This window comes from Agelaius tricolor, unplaced genomic scaffold, assembly GCF_023055355.1.
Source record: "Agelaius tricolor isolate 1412-34295 unplaced genomic scaffold, bAgeTri1.0.p SCAF_2, whole genome shotgun sequence".
NCBI lineage: Eukaryota > Metazoa > Chordata > Aves > Passeriformes > Icteridae > Agelaius > Agelaius tricolor.
Window position 1 is genome coordinate 83,198,664 of NW_027269262.1, and position 26,700 is coordinate 83,225,363.

At 42.2% G+C, this 26,700-nt stretch overlaps 1 protein-coding gene across 1 annotated transcript in view; it reads right to left on the minus strand.

The window, feature by feature from the left end:
* Positions 1 to 911: 911 nt before the first annotated feature.
* SNTB1 (syntrophin beta 1) overlaps positions 912 to 26,700 on the minus strand; it is a 112,248-nt gene continuing 86,459 nt past the window's right edge. Inside the window, exons 4-7 of the mRNA XM_071421723.1 lie at positions 15,042 to 15,181; positions 8,516 to 8,712; positions 6,797 to 6,987; positions 912 to 4,334 (exon numbers count right to left, since the gene is read on the minus strand). Coding sequence (XP_071277824.1) covers positions 4,242 to 4,334; positions 6,797 to 6,987; positions 8,516 to 8,712; positions 15,042 to 15,181 — 621 coding nt within the window. The 3' untranslated portion in view covers positions 912 to 4,241. The remainder of the gene's footprint in view (positions 4,335 to 6,796; positions 6,988 to 8,515; positions 8,713 to 15,041; positions 15,182 to 26,700) is intronic.

The window sequence follows — 26,700 nt, forward strand, 5'->3', positions numbered from 1 at the left end:
GCAATTAATTTTAATTACATGGTGAGTATCACTGGGCTACCACAGAATTTAGCTTGGGTACTAACGCTTGTCCAAATCCACTTCTTTGTCCCAGCTCACAGTTCTCCCTTGGAATTTGTTTTCTGAATTTGTTTCCTAATGCCTCTAATTATTTACACAAGCACAGAAATTCTGATGAAGGGAAAAAAATGAATAGCTAATCCCATGTGGGAAAAGCAGGTGATTATGTTCAACAGGAGGTTATCATCTCTGTTAAATATTAAAAAAGTTTTTCCCATCATTCTTTTAAATGAAAATTTTGCAAGCATATTACTAATATCTGCTCTTTAAAATTGATGTCACCACTGAATTCAAAAGTGTCCATAATATACAGTGTGTGTGTGTATATATATATATATAAATGTGTAATACATACTGTATTAATGGTCTCTCTATATAGTAAATAGATTCAGTAAATAGCTAGTTATCAATCTGCCAGTTTGACTTTTATGGAAAATAACATAAATTTAGAAATCAATGGTAGTGTAATGATCTGGAGCACATAATTTCTTTAGGCTCTGATTCTGCTTCCACTGAAACCAAAGAAGCTCCGATTAAGTTTTAAGCATGAGTAAGAGGACACTGAGAATGCTCTCAGGTGGAAATCAGATCAGTCTCCCCTTCAGACCAGCTGAGCTTCCCGATGCAAAGAGCTGGGTGGAGGAGGGTGCTGCCATGTCCTGTGGGAGGAAGGAATTCTAACATTCTGCAGAAGGAAAACACTTGTTTTGTTACTTGCAAAGGATCAATTCTAATTTTGTGGTGGTGATTTGCTTGGTAGCATGTCAAGAGTCTTGTTTTGATTTCTAAAGTACCTTAAGAGAGATTCTGGTTCCATTTGAAGGACAGGACTATTAGAAACACCAGTATGATTCCCTGAACACAATCAGATCAGCTTTATTTTTTTTTAACAAACACTTTACATCACATTTTTCCAATAACGTTTTTGCTCCAATATGTATCCCAATCTTTCTCATGGTGAAGCTGCTATACAAACTTTCTGATAAGACCATTCCATTTATAGTAATTATTTTGTGAAAAGAGTGAAACTCTGGAATATCCCTTTTTAGGCTTTCCACAAGGCTGTTCTGTCGTAACTTGGGTCAGACTGAAAGAAAAGGCTTAAATTCCCACAGTTAGCTTTTCTATTTGGGCCACTAAGTTAAGAATTAAATCAAAGGAGAAATAAAAATATTGTTTTCCCATAACCATTCATAAGAGAAAAAAGGCACATGTTGGCCTCAGTCCTTGAATGCAGAAGATTGAGCAGAAATTTCTGCTTTTTCTTAATTTTTTGTAAGTCTTCTGTTACCACCTAGTCCAATATTAAGCAACAAGAGAAAGCATTGCAACTTCAGCAGACATGTCTGAATGACCTGCCCTGAAACATCCCTGTGGGATTTCAGTCTTTTTTTTTTTTTTTATTTTAAGTTTTTAAGTCATTCCACCAATGCAATTAACAGTTCCCTCCAGTAACAGAATTCTTAACAGAAGCACTGAAGTTTAAATGTATTTCTCCTAGCCCAAAACCAAAGGTCAGCCTTCCAGATAGTTTGTCTGGATACAAAGTAAGCTCACGTCACAAAAATCCAATAAATGACTTTATTAAATATATTCTTTTCCTCTAAAATATAAATATTCACTATACTCTTATAAATGTGGAGTAGGTTCATATTTCATTTGTCTATCCCATCCAAATATGAATCAGTCCAAAATCTGAAAATGAAGAAATAGCATCTGTAATCATCATTAATTTTTTTCTATAAATATATATAATATGAATTTTCTTTGCAAACTGCTTAGTTATTCACTTAGACTTCATATAGTACTGAGCACCTTAGATTACATTTTGTGTAATTTAATTGTTGGCACTAATATAGGAATTTGTAATATTTACAATGCACATACATGTTAGGTATAACATTCCAGTGATTTGTAAGTGTTAAAAGGAATAAGGAAATAGTGCAGTATAGTTTACATATGGATTTAACCTACTCCTCCAGCACTTTTATAGGAGCCTATCTCCAAATTTTTAAGTTGTACTTTGGAACAGCAATAAAAATGTCCTGAACTGGTTTTTAAAGACTTGACACAAGAGCTTCCTTGGTAAGGTGACACGAGCTCCTCTCAGAGTCCTGTCCCCCTGAGTACCGACTGCTCTCAGCTTCTCAGATCTCTCCTAGAAGCTCCCAAGCCCAAGGAGTCCCAAGGAACTGCCACAGAAAGTGTGTGACTGGCAGTGGTCACTAAATGAGAAATGTCCATCTGGAAACTACTGCTAAGTTAGGTAACATGTTACCTCCTTGTTCATTTACATGAGGAATTAATTTTTAAGTGCAAGTACCATGACAATAAAATGAAAGTGCAGAGCTGGGTGGATCTCTCCCTGGCATGCCTTTCACTGGTGAGAGGTCCTGGGAGTGGGGCAGCTCTTCCAAGGGGGCACTGAGCTGTTCTTCAGTGATTATTTTCTGTATTTATTAATTCAGCCCATCATCCTAATATTTTAATTTGTTTTGATGATTAAGATACCTATGGAATCACCATGTTTTTATGCTTTGAATAGACAACATGACTTATGCTTAACTCTCAAACTTAGCTCAGAAACAACATGGAACCAAAATGTCTTTTTAATTTTCTCCTTTGCCAGCCAAGTGATGCTGAATTGAAATCCATGTGCTTTCTCAGGAATAAAAGAAAAGTTGTAATATGAAAACTGAACATCCACAAACACTGAATATATTACTTCCTGTCCTTCAAAGTGTGAATTTAGGGCAAAACTCTAAAAACAGACAAAACCCCACCCCTGTCTGAAGCTGTTCTTTTTAAAAAGGAAGAACAACATAAGTGGCATCCCTGTTTTGCTTCTTCCTATTCCCACCAGATCATGTCATGCCAGTTTATTATTTCCCGGTATGGGCTGTGTGTGTCATCTCTGGTGCTGAAAGTCAGTGTTCCTGCCTGCTATTTGCTGCTCAAGTAGCTGTGAACAAGGCTGAAACTCACTGAATCGTGTTTTGAGTCACAACAGTAAGCTGTGGTGCAAAACAGTCACCAGTAAGGTATAGGCTTGTATTTGTATTTCCCCAGCAAGAAACCTGGTCTTGCCAAGTCATGCCCATAGGAGCAGTTCCATGTCAAGGAGTGCAGCTCATGTTCCTGCCCTGGTGTATGTTCCTCACTGTTGTGGAGCTGCTTCAATAAATTTTTCACAAACTCATAAAATCAAGTCTTCCTCCTTCCCTATGTTTGTTATTCTGCAAAGACCACACAATCAGCCTTGTCTGAGCAAAGGGGGGACTCAGTAGGGGTAGGAGGACAGAATCTTAGTATGGCTTTCTACTGGAAAACTGCCGTGGAGATAACCTGGCAGGAGCATCATCCTACCTCAGAATGGATTCAGGCAGCTTTTACCTGAGCTGGGGCTCCCAGATAGCTGAAACTCATTAAGCTGTTGGGAAGTCACTATGAAAATGCATCCTGTGTTCATTAACAAAGGGCCCTCCTGCCTGTGCCCCCCTGACAGCTGGCTCTCAGTAGCATCCCTGTGGCTGGTCCTGCTTTAGCTCCATCACTAGGGATGTGGGTGACGTGGTTACTGCTTCATGTGAAACTGCTCCTGGGGGGGGCCCTCCAGCTGTTAGCTGCTCACAGCTGGATTGCTTCAGAGTGTCCACCTCAAAGGTTTGTATTTGCAGGCTCTGCTGGGTATTCATACAACAGGTTCTGGCAGTGCTCCAAAAGAAAAATCTGCAAGAGGTGCACAGATTATAACTGAAAGAACCTTTTACTTCCAGGCGATGGGACAATTTTTAGAGGATTTCTCCCCAACCAACCTTGGCTTGCATCACAACCAACAAGTGCTTGACTGCATAGCCCTTTACTTTATATAGACAAGTACATTGAAATAGGCACAATTTATGCTTCTGAAACATTTACATGTATGGTACTACACACTTTTACGGTCTCATATGGGATTTCAAAATCCCATTTACAATGAAATCCCCCATCTTCCTTGTCATGCCATCTCTTTAGCTGGTCAAAATGAAACCTGGGCCTAAGAGGACTGCAGAAATGACCAATGGCCAGTGCTGAGTCCCAGGCTGGTGTCTGCTGCCAGCTAGGACAGGTTGCTGCTGTTGACTGTACTTCAGATTAGTGTGGTTACCCTGTCTCTCTCTGAAGAAACAGATGGATCCCACTTATGCCACCAAGCCCAGTCTCGTGATCTTTGCTGACAGGAAGGAATGAATGATGAAAACAACTGGTTTTGGACAGGAATGAAGATCCAGTTGCTGAAAGTACAGAAAAAAAAAAAAATCAAGCTGAGAAATATAGCTCAAACAAGACATCATTTATTGAGTACTCAAACTGCTGTCTGGTATTTTGAACAGGCTTCTATTAATAACAGCTCTTCTCTACACCATATTGTTGCTCCTTTGCATTCAGCTGCAACTATTTAGGTTACTAAAACTAATAAGCATCTTGGAAGCAGGTGAGATCACCTGGGTGAGCAGCAGAAAACTGAGTCAGATTCTGCAAGCACTTTTTCAAGAGGCTTAACCCCATCTTTTTTTGGCCATTTCTACCCAGGATGGTGGTAGGACTGGCTCTGTCTGATGCCCAGTGCATCTGCTGTTGGTGCAGCTGAAGTACCTTCAGCCAGTGCTGCACAGCTGCTTCTCTGTTCTCCCACCCAGCAGTGAGACTGAACTCAGACTCTGTTTTCCATAGTCATGGTTCAGCTGATCTCACCATGCATTTGCTAAGCATGACAGGCTTGTCAGTGTGCAGAGGCCCAACCACGTTTGCCTTTTGTAGTGGTGCATTCTGCCCTGCTGACTCCTTTTTCCAGGCTGCAGTGCAATCTAAGAAATGCTCATTAGGCCTTGGCCTTGAAAAGCAGCACCTGGGCTCATCCCTTCTAGGGCTTATCAGAAACACTGCTCCCAGGAACTACTGCTGTCTAAGGAGTTCCTGTTTTCTTTATGAACAACCTTGGAAACTGTTTTCCTTGCCTGGATGGCACATTCCTGTTCCCACACTTTCAAAGAAAGTCCCAACCCGAAGTGTGGCCAGGACAAAACATTGTTATGACTAAAGCTGACTCTTTAGTGCCCCTATAAACAGCTGTCCAAAATGAGACCCTTTGAGCTCTCCTGAACTGCAGCAGGCTGTGACCAGCATCTCCCTCTGAGTGGGGCCTCTCAGAGTCAGTGAACTCTCAGGTTTGCTGTACTTGGAGGACCACCAAACAACAAGTCCTGGACTGGTACCCTCACTCCTTGAGGCCTGACCCTTTCCTGTTGGGAGATGCAAAAGCATCCAAAGTGAGTGCTTCCCTGACCTCTGAGGGGAATTTTTCACAGGTACATTTCTTGCACTGACTCCTCCTGTCTGTGTGCATGCACCTGTGTATATGCTTTAGCAAATCTGGGAGACATGCTGTTTTCTTAAGATGTTTAAGAACCTTAGATATCTCAGTAAGTTAGGCCTGTAAGGAAGATTAAGTCATAAGCTGTAAGCTAAGTTAAAGGCTGCTGAATGTTATTCTTCTCTTGAGCTGCCAAGTTCAACTTTGAAGTCGTAAGTTAGGTTAAATGCTGCTATTCCTTGGTTAAATTGTTAAGTTAGGTATAAGTTAAGTGTTGTTCCTTTTTTAAATTCTTAGGTTTAAGGTATAAGTTAAGGTAAAGTACTGTAAGTGAGTGCTCTTAAGTTTTTAGGCCATGTTCCTTTTTATCCTTGCCTTCACTGTCCTTTTGATATGCACACCTTAACACACACACAAGCCCCCCTAGATGGTTCTCAGTTCATTTCTGTTTTGATTGCCTGGATTTTGATTGCTTGGTTTTGTTGCTGCTTTGTTTCCTTGGTGTGCCTTAATTGTCCTGTAGGCAGTAAAGTGAATCTTGCCAACAAACTCTGTCATGCTGTCGCTAAACATTAAATCTGTTTTTTGCTGATACCCTTGCTGGTGATTTTTTAAGCAATCTCAAACACTCATTTGTAACACCTTTCCAGCAGTCATGAATCAACTTTATTGACAGCTAGTAAGAAATTCCCTTCAAAGCTGACAATAAGGAGTTTGCAGAGTATATGTTAACAAAGATGATGTTTAGAATTAAGTACCCACCATGTTTAGGAACTGCTAAAAAAATCTGGGAGGAAAAACTATGTTTACATTCGTAATTAATGGATTTAAACTGCTCATTGGAATATGCACCTTATTTTCAGGCATTGTGACAGCTTACAGGCCTATGCAGACAGTTTGCACAACATCTGTAGCTTTTTTTTTTAGCAATGTTCAAAATCACCTAAAACATAGCTTGTTGTCACAACATGAAGTCCCTATGTGTACATTGCAATTAATAAGGTCTCATTCTTAAGTTCTTTCACCCTCAATAATTTAAAAAAGTGAAATGGATACATACAAAAATTTTAACATCTGGCTATTTAGAGGTACAGTTTGTTCTAAAATTTGACAAACTTTAATTTCTGTATGGTTTTACAATTTTAACTGTCTTTTTAGTTTATCTCCTTCTAAAGCCTGATCATTGTGCTGTGCTATATACTGGTACTGGAACCTGGCACTGGCCAACTGTTTGAATGGAACAGAATGGAATAAAGTTTCCACTTGGGAGGGGCCTACAGTGCTCATCTAGTCCAACTTCCATTAGTGCTTCTCCACCCCCATAGCCTGCAGGACAACCAAAGAAATGGTAACATGCATCCCTTTGCTCAATGCAGTACTTACAATTTCTCCATCTTTTTCTCCAAAGTCTAAATAAAGCATCCTTATCCCATCATCTGAGGACATTTTCAGTTTTTCATAGGGATATTGTGCAATTATCTTGGAGAAGGCACCATCTTGTGGTTCAGTTGTAAGAGAGAATCCATGTTCATAATGGATGGTCAAGCGGCACTCCTGGTTTTTGTATGTGCAAGCTGGAGAAGAAAGATTTAGTCAAGATTTAGTCTCTCACATTCTTAAAAGCAGTTCTTCATGTTCCATCATACATCTACATGCTGACAAAAACCAGTGTACTGAAGTTTAAGAAGGCTCAGACTGGTGTTTCCTCCTTCCAAACCTTGACAAAGTCACAACAATTCTTCTTCTTGCATCTGACAGACACAGCCTGAATCAATAAACACAGCACACAATGCACGAGAAAATTAGGAGCTGTAAAGTGTTTCCCTAAAGTATTTTGACAAAGATGAAGACACTCCTGAGTCCTCATTAGTGTCATGGTAATTGAAAAAGGGCCCAGATAATTGTATATAATAGCTACTGCAGCAGTAAGTCTGCATCTTCCCCTCAGCTCTGGAACAGAGGCCATGATCCAAATTAAGGAATGAAGAGTTTTGGAGTTCACATCCCAAATTTACTATTCCATCACCTTCTTGGAGCAATTCTACCAAGAAGGATCCTTGGCAGTGGGACAAAAGCACTGTGATAAAAGAAGGGGCTGATGCCCTTCTTCTTTTGGAAAGAATGGCATCTGTGTCAGGGTGCTGAGGAGATGGACCTGTTCTGGACCTGAGCTGGTTCCCCCTGAGCTCTCTGGCTGGTTTGCACATCAGAGGCCTCACAGAGCATCCTGAGCTCCCTGTGGGGCTGGGGCCCAGCAGCTGACAAGCAGCCACGTGGCTCTACCTGAGCTTTGAGAAACAAGAACTGCCCTTTGGCATGGCTGGATTTGTGCTTTGGCTCCTGCTCTCACATTTCAGGAAATGAGTGGAGATAAAATTCAACATTAACAGCCCTGCCAACTGTAGGACTAGCAGGGGAAGGACTGCAAAGCCTGGGGGCACCCAAGAGAAAGGCCCAGCCTCAAACCCCAGAGCCACGCCAGCCTTGCAGCTACCTGGCCAAACAGGGCATCACTCCAGAGCATCTGAGCCAATTATTTGTATTCCAATTGATTTTTCACGTACAGAAGTGCTGAGAAGTGACACCCTGATGTTCAGGGAAGGAAATTACTACCCATCAAAATGTAGTTATTAGACTGGTTTGTGGTTTTTTACTCTCCTCTATTGTGTAGAGCTGGGTCAATAAATGACCAATTCATTCTTGTGAATGTGCCAGTCCTCTTCTGTCTCCTCCTTCTGCAGGAGAAACTCCTGCTAGGCTCACAGGAGTTTCCTGAATATCAGAAAAATGCTCTTTTCTGTGGGTTTCTGGACAAACCTCTGACAATCACTCCTCTGTGACATGCAGGCCTACATGGCTGACTACAGAGTAGTTTCTGATACAACGTGCTGAAAACAAACCCAAAAGTTCAGCATGACAATGAGTGTGTCACTGGACACAAGTACCACAGCAGCTGGGACTGGCCCAGAACCTGACAGCATTTTAAACAGGTAGAATCCTAAACATGCACATTTTTTAAGTAAATCACCTCTAGCAGAAGGAACTTGAACTTGTGTCACAGGAAGGGTGTGGAGGTGTGGAAATGCTGCAGGTGTTACTCACATGTGGTGATTTCTGTGATGAGCTCTGCAGAATTGTGGCAGCCCTGCACTACACTCCTCGTCCACAGTGAGAGGTCTCGACTGGTCTCAGTCCTGAACAGGTGAGTTTCAATCCCTTGTCTTGTACCGGTACGCGTTGCAAAGGACAAATCCACCCCTGACTTGGGTGAGCCTTTCCCTGGGCCAGAATGAACCAACCTGCAATTGGATTTGAAAACACATCAGGAAATTCCAACAACAGTGAACTGCCCCAAAATCCCCACCTGAGTACAGCTCTTTACTTAATGAATTGTACAAAACGTCCCTTTGGATGAGGAGCTGAGAGAAATCCCTGACTGGTGTGTGGTGATGGAATCTGGTCCACAGATACAAGTGCTGGCTCAGATGAGGCAGCTGAATCCAACTTCCATGGTGAAGCAGCATTTGCTCTAAAGTTTAAACATCTGCTGTCAAATTCAATGATAAATACTGCTGAATAAAGTATGAAGCTCTGTAAAATATGTAGATGCCAAAGTACTGTCTTGTACTTACTTTTCCCATAAGAAACCTGTAAAATGCAAAATGTTGAAGCTACTTGTAATCTGAAATTCTCTCACATTTGTCTGCAATCAACATTTTTTTGCCCAGCATCAACAGCTGATCTCCTGTGGCCAGGAAAGGTTTGTTCATCTGGGCAAACAAAAATAGCAGGGAATATTTTTGAGTGAGAAAATCAATATCTCATAAAAATTAATTCTTCGTTAAATCTGCCCTTTTATGTTGTTTTTTTTCCCTCTAAAAGTATGGACACTCAACACAGGATTCACTTAGGGACACAACACTGATACATCTGAAAAAAATAATCTAGGGGAGCTTATCACTCTTTGACATTCAGACACCAACCCTCAGAGGCAATCACAAAATGAAATTTGTCTGAAAAACTTCTTTCTGTCTTGTCCCTTCTGTTTTTCTTTCTATTGCCAAACAATATACTTCATAGTAGTCTATAAAGCATGTGGCATGGTAGTAGAACACTCATGCTAAAGGAGAAAACATTAGATTAAACTAATCTACTGAATACTAATTTACCCTCAAATTATTGTTTGGCATCTGCAAGAACAGTTACCTGTAGCTGACACTGTATGAGTATGCCACCAGAGATGTTTTAGTAGAAAAGAAAAAAGCAGAAAGGAAAGCAAAAGCACAACTTTAGCTTTTCAATTATTGAAACACCAGCCACAGGGCATCTGAAATTTCCCCCAATTCCCTGACAGCCCATGCTGACATTTGGGATGGACACTGTGGCAAACAGATGCACCCCTCTTTCATACCCCACTAGAAGGTTTGCAAGATTTGTTCATTCTCAAGTTCATGGAAACTTTATTTTATGTTCCCAAGAGCTCCTGGGAGGCGAGACACAGAATATCCTGGTCAGAGATGCCCTGCCCTGTGTCTGGGCACAACAAGAAGGGCTTCTTCCCCTCTGGAAAAGCTGAGTTAATGCCCCACTCAGCTTTGATACTCAGGGCCTCCTATCTCTACTATTGGCAGATTTTGCAATCGGGGACTGAGCAAACAGCCCAAAAACCTTAATTCTCTTTCATTTGGTGTGAGAGGGTGCAAACTCTGAGGGGAAGCTAAATGTTGATAATTAAGGCAGGAATCAGGGAGCTGAAATCTCCAGTGGCATTTGCTGCTGTCTGTCCCTGGGTGGTCGCCCAGGCACAGGCACGGCCACTGCTCTCATGCTGCCTTTGGCTACTGGGCTGTGAAAAAGCAGCCTGGAAAAGCACATCAAGTTTGTCATTAGAAATAAAACTATTTCACCTTTTTCCTGGGCCATCTCCTTTATGCAGGGCTCATCAGCTATACTAAAAATCATTTTCTATTACTTATGTTACTGAATACATAACAAACAGATGGTTCCAGTGTTTGATTTCCTTCCAAAACACACAGCACCACCACCTACTCCCCCACACCTTCATGCTGTATCCATAGTACTGTATTGTGGTTTTTCAGCATATGCATATGCATAGAATGAAGATGTACTTTACAAATTAAAGTATGTGAACACATCCAACATGAACATTGATTCTTGCCTGCCTTTTTTATTATCTCCTCATTATTAAAAATCCAGTCTCACTATTTAAAAATGCTTTTCCATCAAGCAACTCCAGATGATGCTTTGAATAGTCATGCCCTTAAACATGAACTAAGCAAACATGCAGGAGGACATTTGATAGTATTAATGTACCAGCTGTCAGTACTCATGTATTTGGGTATAGTTCAAAGGATGCTTTAATAAAGTTGCATTAATGTGGGCCATTTCATTTACACAGTATGTATTTTATCCTAAAGACCACAGAGATACCTTAAACCACAAAAAATAGCCTTAGAAACCTCACAGAAGGCTTCCCCTCACTCCTGCCTCCCATCACTGTAACCGCAGGGGAGGGAGGGGTGTGTGGTGTGTGCTGCACCCCAGAGCTGAAGAAGCACTCCAGGCCCAGCTCCGGTAATATTCACCCAAGCCTGGGAGGTTCCTGTGCTCTGTGGAGGTTTCTGGGGGAATCTGTGAGCACCGGAGCCCGAGAGCCGAGCGCTCCTCCCGGCTCAGGCAGCGCCGCCAGAGGGCGGGAGAAGGCCGGGCACGGCCGGGAGTCCCCTCACCCCTCACGGAGCGCTCGGAGCGCAGCGGCTGAAAACCAACCCTGGGGCCAGGGAGACACTTCTGATCTTCTCTCATTTCTCTCTTCTCTCTCTGTATTTCGGGGACCTTTTTAACCTTATGCTTTGCGAACGTGTGACAGCAAGATGGATGTGTTCTGACATGGGGTGCTGGTGCAGGGTGAGAAACACTGGAACCTGCGTCTCATCCTAATGCGATGGGAAGAGTGTCAACAATTTACTGCAACAGCCAGATCTAATGGTCTCTGCAGAAAGGCCAGTGAAACCAGCCCTGGCATTCAAAGGAAGCCTTCAGCTGCTCACTTGAGATTTAGCTCAGAAGAGACCACGTACAAGTGCATCAACACTGTGAGAACACCACTGCCATCTGACCTTTCCTACGGCACCCTGACTTAGCATGTGAAACCTGCCCTGGAATGGCTGTGCTCCTCGGAAACCTGCGCACCTTCTCTCAATTCATCTGCATGGAGGCACCCAGAGCCCGCCTCACTGCCTTGGGAAGACCAGCAGGGAACTTGCACTGCACCCCATACACTTCTTGGGCCTCTCAGGGCACCCAGTGCTCTCTGCCTGTCCCTCCATCCACTGGCCCAGATGAGTAATCAGTGCCCAAACTCTTTCCCCATTTTTTCTACGTCATTAGCTATCAAACTGCTTTAATACTTTCTGGTTACAGACCTCAGCTGTACACAAAAGCTTCTTACCTGATCTTTAATCAGAGCCCAACATGGGCTGCTTTTTTTTTTCCCCTTTCCTTTCATATCTGGCTATGATAGATAATGGAATTTGATTGCAAACATATAAGATGTAATTACTTAAGCCCCATTCCCATGCTAGAGGGAGGCACTGTTATTCAGGCATAAGGAAACACTGAAACAGAGATTATGACAAAAAGGTCCTTGGAGTCAGGGCTGTGTGCCAGCTGCCGTGCCTCCCCGCACAGAGATTTAAAGGAACAACTAAAATCTGATCTCAGTTTTATTTGAGCTATTATTTGTATTCCATGCAAAGCTAGAAAAGACTGACTGGAAAATAATTTTAGGTCTTAATGGCTTCCATAGGTTGTAGGCAAACTTATCAACAAACAAGAAGGGCATGTAGAAATTTTGTTGTTAAAGTACTGTGAGAAGATTGTAATCCTTCTACCAATTTCCAATTTTCTCTGCTCATTATGTTTTGGGTAGATTAAGCATGACTCTGTACAGTATCTGGCACTGAAGTTTTCCAGTTTCAGCAGATTTTCAAATATGCATTAGCTAAGCAAAAATGTTTTCCCAAGGACTCATAAAAATCTGAAAGATGGGAGCAGCTAAGATTACAACATGTGCTCTGCAAACTTTCCAGGTGAAAAGTTCTAAATTGCACTGATCAATGCACAGAGGGGATTAAAAAACTCGTCACGAGGAGGGGAATCACTGACCGAGAATGAACACAGCAGTCAATACCAACAGAAAACCTGCTCTACTTTTTTGCTATAACTGTACTCAGTGTGGCAGATCATAAAAGCAGGACCCTGCAGAGTTTTAATCAAAATCATCCAAAACAGGAGGTGTAATGATTTAGGGAATCTGTCCATTTATGGAATCTGCTGTATATGTGTACTTATCACATTGTGACTGTTTTGAACTCCAAATTCTGTGTAGCTGCTGTCTTTTTCTCTGGGTGTTACATTCAGTGATAGTAGTAAGAAATCACAGAAATAGGGCTGGAATGGTTGTCAGGAGGTCACCCAGCAGATCCCCCTTCACAGAGCAGGGCTAACTGTGCTGTGTGTCACCCATCCTTCAATGCCCCAGTAATGAGGATCGTACACCTTTCCCAGAGAATCTAAACCAGTACCTCACCAATTCCATGCCACAAGTGCAGTCAACTATGTCCTGTTGTGTTCAGGAGGGATCTGGAAAAGATACTCCCCTGTTCTCCTTGTTTCTTCTCTTCACATCTGAAAATTATTGACATGTTTTCCATGGACTTCTCTAGATTAAGCTACTAAGGTTTCTTAAGTATTCCCCTCCTGATAGTGTTTCTATGTTACATATTTGCATTGCTTTCTTCTGGACCTTCCACAGTTAACTGGCATCTTTTTGGAAGTGCAATGCCTCTCATGAACATGGAGTATCACCCTAGGCTTTACTCCTTCTCTGTAGTTATGATTACTATATCTGCCCAAAATGAAACACTTCTGCTATAACCCAAGATGATTGTCTTCATTTTCCCCTCTCAAAAACACAACACCTTAGATTGAAGCAATTTTATCACAGTGCTCGGGTGCTTCCTGGCAGAGCAACTACTTTGTTGCTCATATTCCACCCCAAAACAGCAGAGGTGATTATTCCCCAGCACTGAACTTGGCACCTGTCTTTTCTGAACTGCACCCTGGCTTTCTCACAGACCATCCTGGCTTGCTTTCTTCCCAGTCTGTAAAGACCCTTCAGCAGCCTGACACATGTGCTGTGCAACTTCTCATTCCTCTCCAGCATGAAGGCCAATGTTTTTCCACTCAGGAAAGCAGCCCATCCGACAAGGAGATGACCATCCCCACCCAAGGCAAGGCTGTCTGCTATCCAATGTGGCCTCTTGAGAAAAAATAATTTAAGTAACAGGGCCAAGATGTAGACTTAGATTATTTGATGCAGTAAATTGGTCTCACTGATGATGGGAGCTGGTGACACTCAGCAAGGAGTTGTCTTTACACATGACAGTGTGTGGCCAGGAAAGGGCAGGGTGCACTTCAGGATACCCAGTCACTTTAGGGAGGAATTGAGCTCATGTAAAAATGAAACCTTAAAAAAAAGGGGAGGAAATGCATCACCTTCTGCTGGGGTGCTATTGCTTCTCAATCTCTAAGGTGTGGTAACACAGCTGGACACAGGCTGCAATACTTCACCCAGCTTTCACTGGGACTTGTCACTGATGGAACACACCATCAGTGTAAATCAGTGAGTACAATTTTTATTTTTTTTAACATAATGACTTAGCAGCAAAGCGTCAGTTCATTTGGGGAGACACAGAGAACAAAAATTAACTAATGAGAGTGCAGTAAGAGCCCCACTGCTTCTGGCCAGGGCAACCAGCCCTTCTGAATGAGAACTCATTGAAAATGGTATAATAGAGGCCTGTAGCAAGGCTGAAACAAGGAACAACAGCTCTTTCTCAAGCCTTTTGACCATACTGGCAGAGAAACATGATTAAGATTCACATCAAGAAGCACAGACAGTTTCCACTGCATAAAGGCAACCATGGGAAAGCTGTCTCTGAATTAGTGTTAATGGATACCTTCAAAATAATGCAAATGCTTATTGCTAACCTAGATTCAAGAATGTGTCTTCCAAGTTTACCATTTTAAGCTAAAAAATGCCAGGAATTAATTTACTAGAGCAGGAACAGAAGCTGTGCTGAAAGTGTCTCCATCACATGTGGAACCCTCCAAAAGGCCCAAATTGGTGGTGCAGAACTGCCACACCACAACATTCGACTCAGGGCAACAAGTTCACTTTTTTCAGCCTGGAGGAGCAGCTGGAAGTTGGGGTGTTTCTGCCTAGCTCACAGGTCTGCACACTGAGATAGGTATCTCAGGAGACTGAGCTTTCAGCTTTTGCATCACTCCTGCCTCTGTATCCAAGCTAAGTTGCCACATCCAAAATCCCAGTGAGTTTCTGGTTGTCAGCTTCAGCCAGAATTTGAAATGGAGGAGAAGGGAGGAGTTAAGCTCGGCACATCAGCCCACTGAGGATGAACCTGCTTCTCCAACCACAACATTTCAAGTGTGACTGCAGCTGTGTATCAGCTCTACCTGCTCCTGGCTGACTCAGCTGCTCCCACTGCTCCTGAAAGCTGTCATGATTGAAAAGCAAAGGTACCTGGTGGCGAGCAGGGGGTAGGTATGCACAGGGCTGAACCAGGCTTCCTTTATCCGTGGCATGCTCTCATATATTAAAAGGTCTTTCTCTGTCAAAACCACCAACACTGGCTTCCAGTGCTTCTCGTTGTCTCCTGGCACCTGGAAAAGAGCAGTCTCAGTGAAAAAAGAAGAGCTTACAAAGCTGCCAGCATGCAAAGCCAGATGAGACAAACATGTTGAGTTCTGGGTGAGAAAATGAACACATGAGACTTTTACTTTCCTGGCTTTTTGACATCTCCCACCTGAATTTATAATCAGATGCAGCAGAAATGGAATAACGTGCAAAGTCATCTGCTGCTACCATTAGCAGTGCCATTTCCAGCCTTCCTTCACTACAGGCTACTCCATAAATGCAGTATTGGAAGAACACTGAGGTGGAGCTGGCTGTTAGTTAGCTGTGGTATGCATGAAAAGACCTTAAAGGTATATTTATAATGAGCACCATTCATGTGTAGCTGGCACATTAACCTGAGTCCTGAACACTGCTGCTGCTGTTTCTGTTTAAAAAAGCTGCAACATCATCGCTATTAAAGAAGAGTGATAGATAGCAAAACCAAGTGTTTTGGGGGTAGATACTTTTTTTCCTCAGCAGTTCACTTTTTTTTTTTTTTTGCTTCTCTTTCCTTCATACTATTCTTCCAGTTTTAGAAATGCCTTTGTAAGGAGATCCAACGTAAATGTGGGGTTCATCTCAAGCACTGACTTGGTAATGGATCTGCCTTCACATTTCAAACCTTTCTGTCAAAGATGTCCAAAGACCAGAGCATCAGAGCCTTTTACTGGCTGCAGAATCCAGATCTGGAATTATATTTTGCAAGTTAGATGTGTGATGTCCACATGGCAGGACAATTATTGTTATGGGGACCAAGTATGGATCCTGGTTTTTACTTCTTCTACTCTGGCAGCATAGAAGTGTCTTAAAATAGTTGGGGATATGTAAGGACTTTTATTTCAAGTAAGAATGAAGCTCTTTCATGGACAAACTAATCATTTTCCTTTTGGTGCACATAAAGAAAAAGAAACACTGGTCCACAGTAATACTCACATCCATGCTTTCAAACACAAACATCTTGCCTGGGTACTAAAAGGAATGAAACAAATTCTGAAATTCACCAGAGAATCTGCTTGTCTTTATGACTCCTCTACTAAAATCTCTTCTGGGATAAAGAAGCAGCTGTCTGTGCTGTTCTGTGGTTGATGCCAGTCTACTTGCCATGGGCATGTGTCACTGGGCACATTGTTGGGTGGAGAAACATAAAAGGGATCAAAGTTTGCCCAGGCTGGGAAAGACACACCCAGGTATGATAATTCAGAACCACATTTGAAACACTTGTATTTTATACAAAGACAGGCGCCCACAAATTTCTGAACTTTTAAAGGCTTTCAAGAGCAATGTGACACACCTTTACCTCACAACACAATGCCCAAAACCAGATCGTAAACTAAGATTTTTAATATGTATTTCTCCCTCTGAACTAACTTTTCCAATAATCATATTCCTGTTTACAGCATTACTTGCTCATTGGTTTTTCATGTCTCTTGAAGTCATAAACAGTTCATCCTTTCAAGTTCTACAGAAGCATTAATACTTATTCATCATTTTCTTGTGGTGACAGTTTCTTGAAATGAAATCATTCATTTTCCAATAGGGCCGAATGGAGAAGACACATAATTAACACACCTGTTACTACACTCAGGTAAGAATGCAAAATCCAGAGTTCTCACAGTCCACATACCATGAAAATATTCACATGAGCAAAAAGCATCCTCAGTTTCTTAATATCACGGCTATTAACTACAGTTCACACCCCAGGTCCTAGCGTTGTAATACAGAAATGAGTGTCACAGGTAACGTTAACATTCAGTAAATGTTAGTGTTAATGTTTAATTTTGGACCACCTCACCTCTGTTCTTTAACTAGAAAGACTTTAGTACATACTTTTAAAGATTTCTAGAAAAGAAAAAGGAAGATAAATATGAAATTTCCACGACCACAAGCAATCTAAAGACTATGGGAAGCTGTTCACAGCTTTTCTGCAGAACCATCCTGCCTGTGGAGCATTTCCAATCACATGTTTTGTTATCAGGGGGCTGGTCAGTCAACAGTGACTTCAGAAACTTTGGGAAACAGTGTTCCCTGTAAAGCAATTACAAGAAAGAGAATAAAACTGATTTTGCCAGCTGGTCCCACAACTCTTTGCTGGACAGCTGTAAATATTAGGAGACAGAATCTCCAGCATGAATCCTGAAGTTAATGACCTGCACTGTGAAGCTCACAGCTTTGCCTCAGTCCTTCCCAACAGCAGGGTGACTGTGGAGAATATGTGGCTTGGTCATAAGGTATTGAAGATTTTTCTCAAGAACAAGTGACCTTGCACTACCTCTCCTTGTGGGATGTACCCCTGGTTTGCAGGGTGTGCACTGGGAAGAGCTGAGGAGGCGAATGATGTTTGCCTGTGTTCTGCTCTGAAGCCCTCCCCAGTGAGCAGGGCCATGCAATGCACACACTTCTAAACACAGCTTTTAAACCTTACAGGGACCATAGCTGCCTCACTGATGAGGAATGCTGGTGTAAGCAACACTGCTGCTATTTCAGACCTGAAGAAGGATTTGTGTGCCTGAAAGCCTGTCTGTTTTTTCCCAACTGTAACAGCTGAGCTAATAAAAGATACTGCCTTTCCTTAAAAACCTTGAATTGCATCACTGTTCCCTTATTTTCTAGGGTTTGGATCAGGCTGTAACAGCTGATGCCATGCTGTTCAACAGGCAGTTGGCACTTCTGGAGGGTGTCAAAGAGAACATGCTGTCCTGTAAATGGTAATAGCAAATTTTACAAAGGAGGAAGATACCATTAGCCTACAGGGCACATTCATCACAAATCAGCATGGGAAATTAATCCAGATCTACAAGTGTCATACCAAGCACTGATAAAATAGCAAATTACAAAACAAAAGCAATAAACGTGCTGCTTATGGGCAGCTAAGTGAAGGATTTATTCAAGTTTTAAAGGTTTTAGTATCTGACATACCATAAAGATAACATGAAATGCCTGTGTATGAGTAAATTTAAATATAATTTGAGATACATTTTAGAGGCATGGTTTTAGATAATGATTAGGGCTAGCTCCTTAGCCAGAATTTTGCAGAGTTCTGGCACTTGCACTACAGTTTCTTCGCTCCAGTTCCCACTTGCACGAGTACAATTCAAAGTGCATCGATCTGTGTTGCAGACAAATAAAATCACCATCCAGTCTAAAAAAACTTTTCAAACTCAACGTTTTTTCAAAGTCAAAACTGTTAGATCAACTCTAGATGAACTACAGAAAAGTAAGTACTCCACAGCAAAATGAATCAGCAAATATTTCCCTGGTGTTCTGGCCACTGCTCAAGTACCTCCAAGCAGCAGGTACCAGTGTTCCATCTGTGTGTCACTGGGGTCACCACTTATATTCCCAGGTGAAATTCCACCTCAAGTCAATGAAGCTGTAAATGTTTATACCAGAAGGAAACTTCATTTTTTTGTGGGTGTCCTAGACATACTATGCCCCTACATGAAAGTCTTAAAGTTCAAACTTGAAAAGGGAGAACATTTTCTAAGAAAATAAGTGCTGTGAAGAATAGTTTTTGCTACTCCAAACCTCTTTGCTCCTCATTTACTCACCCCATTACATGGAAACACCACTTTTCCCCCAATGCACTTCTTTGGCTGACCTTTCCAAATTCAGAAAATATTTAACATGCTGCATTAAAAAGATGAAATCCAATTTTTTTTGTGTATGATAACATGATGGCTGGGCTTGGGATGACACCAGAGGAGACGTGTGTTCACAACATGCTCAGAGACAGACTTCCCCCGCAGAGTCAGGTTAAGAGTTCTGTTCCCACACAGACACTGCAGTCTCTGCTGGGGTGGTAAACACTCCTGTGGCACACACAGTGGGAACAGACAGGAATGTGGGGGCAAATAAAAGGTGTTCAAGAACAGCTGCTGAATTCCAGTAGCTACACCAGTAGCTAGCCTTGCCCATCAGCCCTTGGCTGACACAACCACGCTCCAGTGCAGGGCACAGGGGGCACACACAGGGCTGGGACACACCCAGGACATGCCTGAGCTCTGGCTGCCTTTGGGTGCCTTTGCAGTGCCAGGCTTTGCTCTGGGACCAGATCTGTGGTGTCAAGGACTGACTGCAAGTGGTGACACAAGCTCAACACTACCTGTATGGCTGCTCCTGCTGCTTCTCTGGACACTGCTCACAATGTACCCTTAACTCCCCTGGCACACAGCAGTGTTTCAAAGGAGCCAGCTTGTTGTGCCTGAAGTGCTGGGGACCCCTCTCCCCTCCAATGGGTGTCACAGCTTCCAAACCCTTAACAGTTTTCACATATAATTAGTTACCATAAAGACAGGGGGGGATCTCAGTGGAGATAAAACGTTCTACAACTGTTTGGACCTTTGCTCTTTCATCTGCCAGGTTTCCTTTTCAAAAGGTTTTTCTTTAAATTTTGGTTATTTATCCACTTCAGGCTGTCAGGAATGGATGAAAAAATACTTTTAATCTGTGAGGCTTACAGATAATTAAATTAGAAGCCTTGGACTACTCTGAGAGGCTGTTTTATATTTTTGTTGCCTCAAAAGGAACATTTCAATTATATTCCCTGTTTAGTAAACAAATTATAAACTGCCAGCAGACTCCACTGCAGCAAGTATCCAAAATGTGTCTTTTCAGAGACCACTGTGAAGTCAGCAAGTGTATGTTTACACTAAGTGATTTTTTTTAACCCCCTTTTCCAACACCTCCTCCCAAATCCCAGACCTACACTATCCTCTTACACTGAGCACAGGAGGAGCAATCAGGAAAGAATTTTCTTGCTATTTTACCTCTTCCTTAAAATCTCTCTGTGCTGACAAGCCAGATTTGACACAGGCTGGGATATGTTCTGCTACGTATTTCTTGCCTTTTCATTGTCTTTTGATGAAGGGTTACATCCATGTTCAGAATAAATTTGATTAATTTACAGAAACCCACTTGTCAGTTCCTGAAAATAACAGCTGGGACTGAAAGGGTTTTTGCAAGATGAACAGCAGGGATGCAGAAATACATCCTGCACACCCCAGCATATGCAACAACGCTGATCTTTGCGCGAGCTCATTTGATGGGAGGCAAATTGCGACGCGGGAGTGGGTGTGAGTGACAGCCCAGGCAGGGGAGAGCAACACCTCCCATACCACATGCGGATGAGATGTGCTTTGCTGCTAAACTCTGTAGTTTTAGACAGGAAATATGTGCACCTTCTTTAGCATTTTAAAAAAAGCTAATGAAAACGTGCCTGGTTTTGTTTTTCTCTCTTTTTGACCTCAGCGGTGGCTCAAAGGTGGCTTGTGCTGTTATCAGATCTGGATTGAAGTCAATGCAGAGATGAAAATCCCCCAAAGGGCAGGGCACAATATTGGCGCCTGTGAGCAGAGAGCAGCGAGTGAGTGATGCACACGTTGGCACCAGTGCGGTGCAAGCAGCCAGAGCCACACGGGTCAGGTGGGAGCCACAGCAGGGACCTCACTGATCCAAGCCTTGCACTGATCCAACCCCAGAGCCCAGGAATACACTGACACCCTCAGTTACAGGCACTGCTGAGCATGGACAAGACACTCATTCTCAAGACAGGTCTGTTCAAGTCTGAACTCCTTCTCATTATCATTTAAAATGAAAGGACACAAGCCAACATTTGCCAAAATGAACACAAACACATCAACACAGCAATATTTCAAACAATGTCCTTGCTCTCTAGACTAATGGGATTTTCAAACAGCTCTGGCTCATATCCAAAGACGTCTAAATGCAAGAAAAGTACCTAAGTGCTGTGAACTCACCCATGCAAGAATGGCAGGTGATCTGAAACCTTTCCTACAGCCAAACAGGAATGCCTGATCCCCATTTTGCAATAGAAGTTTGTTTCAGAGTTTGGTAAAGTCAGCTGGAATTTTCCTAATAACTCTTTAGACCATGCCCTTGGGAAATATGCCTGGAGGGTTCCATGTCTTCCATACTACAGAGAAGATGGTGCACTGGAAGAGGATGGAATTCAATATACACAAATTGGAGCAAGGGGAATTTTGATTTGATACTCAGGAAAACCTCTTCCGTGTGTTGGAGTGGTCAGTACTGGGAGAGACCATGAATGGCCACCCCTCAAGTTACAGCATGACTATGCAAGGGCCTGAGCAAGCTGGTCTAGCTGGGTCTAACTTAGAGCAGGGAGGTTGAAATCCTTCCAACCTATATGAAATACCAGAAGAAACTGAAGAAGTTTTTTTCTTCTATGAGTGAGTCGATGAAATACCAGAAAAAAACTGAAGAAGTCCAGATTTGGATCAGAGAGTCATCACACAGATTTCCCCTGAGGTAAAGTTGGTTGTATAATTATTCTGTTCACATGTAGCTTTTCATGCATGTATTCCATGAATGTTGCACCAATATGAATGCAGTAGTAATACAAAATAGTTATCACTCCTAAAGGGTTTGCAGGATGATTTGCCTTGAGCCTTAAATCCTCTAGAGCTGTATAAGAAGTGCATCCTTGATCCTTCTATCTTGATGGAGTCTAACACTCTGCATTTCCATTGCAGCAGATTAAAGATAAGAAACATAAGGGAGTTAAAATCCCAGCATCATATAAACTTTATTCACTTTACCTGAAGTAAAAATATAATACACAACAATATGAGAAATTTTAAAATCCTCATGTGTTGTCTTGACATCCACAGAAACTGATTAACTAAATACACAGAAATCCAAGTCCAGGGGACTCAAAAAGGGAAAAAATGGTAATTCATCTATTTTTGAAATCTCAACCATGACCCACAATCCTTCTGCTATGCCTGAAGTTGGGATTTGAAGGTCCATAAATAAGAGCTATTCTTCAGTGAGACAGGAGATTCTAACCTCCTGATAATGTCAGGATTCTTTCCAGGGAAAACCAAACATGCAGTATGCACAGGAGATGGCAAATGTCCCACACCATTTGTTAGGACACTGATTGCTTTTCATCTTAGTTAAGCTGACCATTGTGATTTAAGAAATATGCTGGTGCCTCCTGGGTAAAACACATTTTCTTCTATAGCAGTGACTTCAGACCATGACAGCACTGTGTGAAATTAGAATAGCAGTAATTTATGATAGCAAAGCTTTGCAAATAGCAAAGGTCCACTCCTGAAATGATAGTGTTGAACCAAATTACTTCTGTAGGAAAACCTACACTTTCCTATCTTTTCTTGTTTTCATTTCTATTGCTTCTCAGAAATTGCCAGGGGAGAGCAGGGAAGGTAAGAGGACATTTCATTGCTCAAGGGCAGTAGCCAACCTGTAAGTCACGAGGACAGAGACAGATGCAAGTCAGACACACAGGAAGGTCAGCACAGCTCCACTGGCCACTGAGGCTCATCAGGAGATAGTGGACAGCTAAAGTTCAACTGCCCTTCAAAGACAACTTGACTGGGAACAAACCTGGACTGGAAGAGGTCACATTTTTAGTACTGCTCGTTAAAGAAGCACAGGGGAGTGAGGACTAAAGGGAGGGAAAGACCATTAACACCAGGCTTTTCTAATCAGTTATACTGATTGAACAAATGAATGGAAAGCCTGAAGAGTGGAGGTGAGCACAAACCTGCTATTTATAAGCAAGAAACTCTGTAAAAGTGGAGGCACTCACAAGTACTTACCTCCATGACCTGTCAGCAACTGTTTGATCTGCCAGCACCAGTGTTTCACACAGAAACCTGTCTTCCAGCAACATGCTCAAAAGCACACATTCAGGATAGAAGTGGAGATGCTATTAGAATAGACACCTTTGTATCTGTTGTGTGTGCATACATAACTTATTTCTGAGGTGTCTTATCGGTGGGCTCTTCAGACTGCACATGAGAGTGGCTGTAAACTTGCTTTCTGAAACATGTCTTATGAACATAGCAACAAAAAGCTGCTGAAGCAGCTATTTGAAGTTTAATAAATATTTAAATAAAAACCAAAGAATTAAAATGTGGTAGAAACTGTACTTCTAAGATGCAGCTTAGTTTTGGGAGAGGTGAGCAGCTGTATTGTCTCCAAAATAATCACTGAACCCCAAAGCACTAAAAGCCTGGGTTTTAGTGCTGGGAGAAAAGCCTGTACTTCTCTTTAAAATGGAGCAGTCTCCTTCCTCCAGTAAGCCAGGTTTGCCCTGTGAAAAACCAGGAAGGAGCACAGCACAGTCGTGTGTCTTCTGCTTCAGTCCATGGAACTATTTTGCACATCAGGGTCAGCCACAGAAGGAAGGGGATTCTACTTTGTGCTGGAGGCTGTGGAAGCTCTGCCACCTCTCCTGTGCAAGTGCCCAAGAGCAGATATTGTTACTTAGTGGTGGGGGAAACAGGTATGCTCCAGGGTACCAGGAACAGCCACTGATCCCTGCCATGCCCTGCAGTGTGCTGGAGCTGTGCTGTGAGCAAAGTGCTCTGTTCAAGCCAAGGTGAAGCACTTTTTGAGGGAGCACATTACATCATCATCAGTGGGACATAATGGCAATTGTACAAGAGCAGAATCCATGTGCAGACATGGATGTTTCAACTAACTGTCCCTGAAGGCTCTATAATTTGCAATTGAATCTGACCTCTGCTGATCAAATGGGTTCCACATTAAGATAAATGAGTAATAATACCCATTGCCTCAAATTATACAAGCATGTCATCTTTCAATCCAGTAAAAGTGTGTGGATTTCTAAATATCAGCTCAAGAACACTTTTCAACAGCCTCCAATCAAGTGGGAATGCTGGAGGTGGACTTTTGCTTTGAAAGCAGCTTGCAATTTTTAACAATGGCTGAAACATGAAAAATGCAATTTGAAATGATTACAGTGTCTATTTGGTGAAGGACAGGTAATCATCAATGTCTACATTAAAACTATAGTGACTGAAATCTGTCCCAAGAGATGTTCTGTGCTTTTGTCTACCACATTGTCTTCCCTAATATTCAGTCTCAGAAATAATGGCCCATCATGGTTGGTACCTTTTGAAGACTGACAGATTTGACTACTTTACTCAAGGGTCATAATAAATCACAAGTGCTGGAAGAAAAATAGTAGGGGAGCAATAGAGAGAGAACAACATGTTTTGTTCTCATTGTTATTATGTTGTCTGGAGGACAATCCAGAATACTGTGTCATTTCAGTCTGTGTATCATTGATCAATAGTCAGTAATACTGATAGGCTGCAATGCAACTAATGATCTCAAGCAAATGAGCGAATTCAAAAAACAATTAAAATCTGTATGCTGTACTTCATCAACTGGAATTTTGAGCATGCTGAGAAATATTTGGAAGCCTTATTAAAAAAAAAATTCAATTAGAATTCTTAAAAATTTCACCTAATTTTGAAAGAATGTGGAGCAGCCACAGATGTCTGAAAAATTTGGTGAAAATTAGTCACAATTTGGAATCCAAATCTACTTATTAAGATTTATCACCAAAAAAAATTCTACTTGTCTTTTTTTCTGATCTATTTATTTACCAAGTTGTCAGCTTCAAAGCCATTTGATTATTTGAAACCTTTTTCAAAAATGGTTACAAAGTCTGTACCTCCATCATCAGGACAGACCTCCACAAGCTATCTAAGAAACTCAAGCAACATACCTGGTTTTGGGGCCTTTTTTGTGGGGGGAAGGGAGGAGGAGAAACTTAAACATGCACTTTTCATTCTGATTTATCATATCCAACATTTTCTGATAGGCAGGATTAGTTTTTTTTTTTTTCCCAGAAAGCCAGCTGAGCTGGCTCTGAGGGACCTCTGTTTACCAAAGAGGTATTCAGTTTGCTGCACCTTGGCAGACAGTATGGAGAGCTGGGAGAACATCCAGCAGGTCTTCCTGGTGGATCTTGGCACGAATGGATTCCAGGGTGCCAGTAAGAAATTAACAGCTATTCCATTTAATATCCAATTCACTTTCTTTCACTGCTTAATGAAGACAAAACTGAATTTAAAATCTTTGCCCTTTTGGAGAGTTCTGTTTGATTTGCAATTTGTTCGTTTTCTAAGGAATCTGTACAGAAGACAAATGGTATCTAACTAAAAGTGCCACTTTCCCCACTGAAAAACTGAGCATGGAATCTTTCTGTCTTCCAGAAGGAAGGCATAAATCAATCCAAGCCAGCCACTGGTTCAGAAATATGAATGCTTAGATTCATGGAAAGAGAGCTGAAGATAGAACCATAGAAATATAGAATTGTTTTAGTTGGAAAAGACCTCTAAGAGCATCAATTCCAACCATTAACCCAGTTCAGGAGGCTTGGTACCAAAGAACAACAGGTCTTACCATTAAAGACTGAGACAAAGAAGGCTTTAAATACCTCAGCTATTTCCTCATTCTTTGTTACTCTATGTCCCCCCAACTCCAATAAGGGCTGGAGATTCTCCTTAGTCTTCCTTTTTTTGCTGATGTATTTATAGGAACATTGTATTGTCTTTTACCACAGCAGCCAGGTTATGTTCTGCATGGGCTTTCACCCTTGTAGTTTTCTCCCTGCATAACCTTACAACATCCTTTAGTCTTCTGAGCTCCCCATCCCATCTTCCAAAGGTCATAAACTCTATATTTTGTCCTGAGTTCCAGTCAAAACTCCCCATTCAGCCAGGCTCGTCTTCATCCCCACCAGCTCATCTTTCAGCACACAGAGAGGGTCTACTCCTATGCCTTTAGGATTCCCTTCCTGAACACTGTCCAGCCTTCCTAGACTCCTCTGCCCTTCAGGACTGCTTCCCAAGGGATTCTCTGAACCAATCTCCCAAGTGGATGAAGTCTGCCCTCCAAAAGCCCACGCTATTGGTTTTGCTGAGCCCCCTCCTTATGTCTCCAAAAACTGAAAACTCATTTTGTGATTGCTGTGCTCAAGACAGCCTCCAGCCATCACATCACACCATCACATCATCACATCACACCAGTCCTTCTCCATTCCCAAACAACAGGTCCAGTCAGGTGCCTTCCTGAGCTGGCTCCCTCACCAGCTGTGTCACTCCAGAACCTCCTGGATGACTTGAAAGATGAACACTGCTCAGGGGAGGACAACCTTGGTTCCCAAGATTTGTCTAGCCTGCTCTTTAAAAACGTCCCTGACACAAATCCTCAGCTACTCTATGGTAGTCCTAGGCCAGTTTCACCACTAGAAAAGCTTTGCCCATACTGGAGCACATCCACTGTGGTCCTGGGGTTACTGTGAGTTCAGGTATCTTTGCGTGCTTGGGAGACTAACAGAAAACTTGAATTTGCTTTTTTAGCTAAAAGTAGTTTTAAGGTGATCTTTACTGTAACCCTGCCAAAGTAACTCCAGGAGAGCAATGGTGACAGAGGAAATGGGTAAGTGGGAAGAGTGCAGGAGAGGAAGTTCAGAGCTAGAGGATAACTGCAGCTTGTCACTGGTCTCTGATTTGCTGGGCAGCTGTCACCACTAGCTGTGAGGCACATGAAGAAACACACACATCCCTAATCATGCAAAAATAACTGGCAAGGCAGCTTTAATAGGAAACCACTGTTATCAACTGTAGTCAGCCAAATTTCCCTTGGGGATGTCAAATGGGGCTCGAAAATCAGTCTGAGG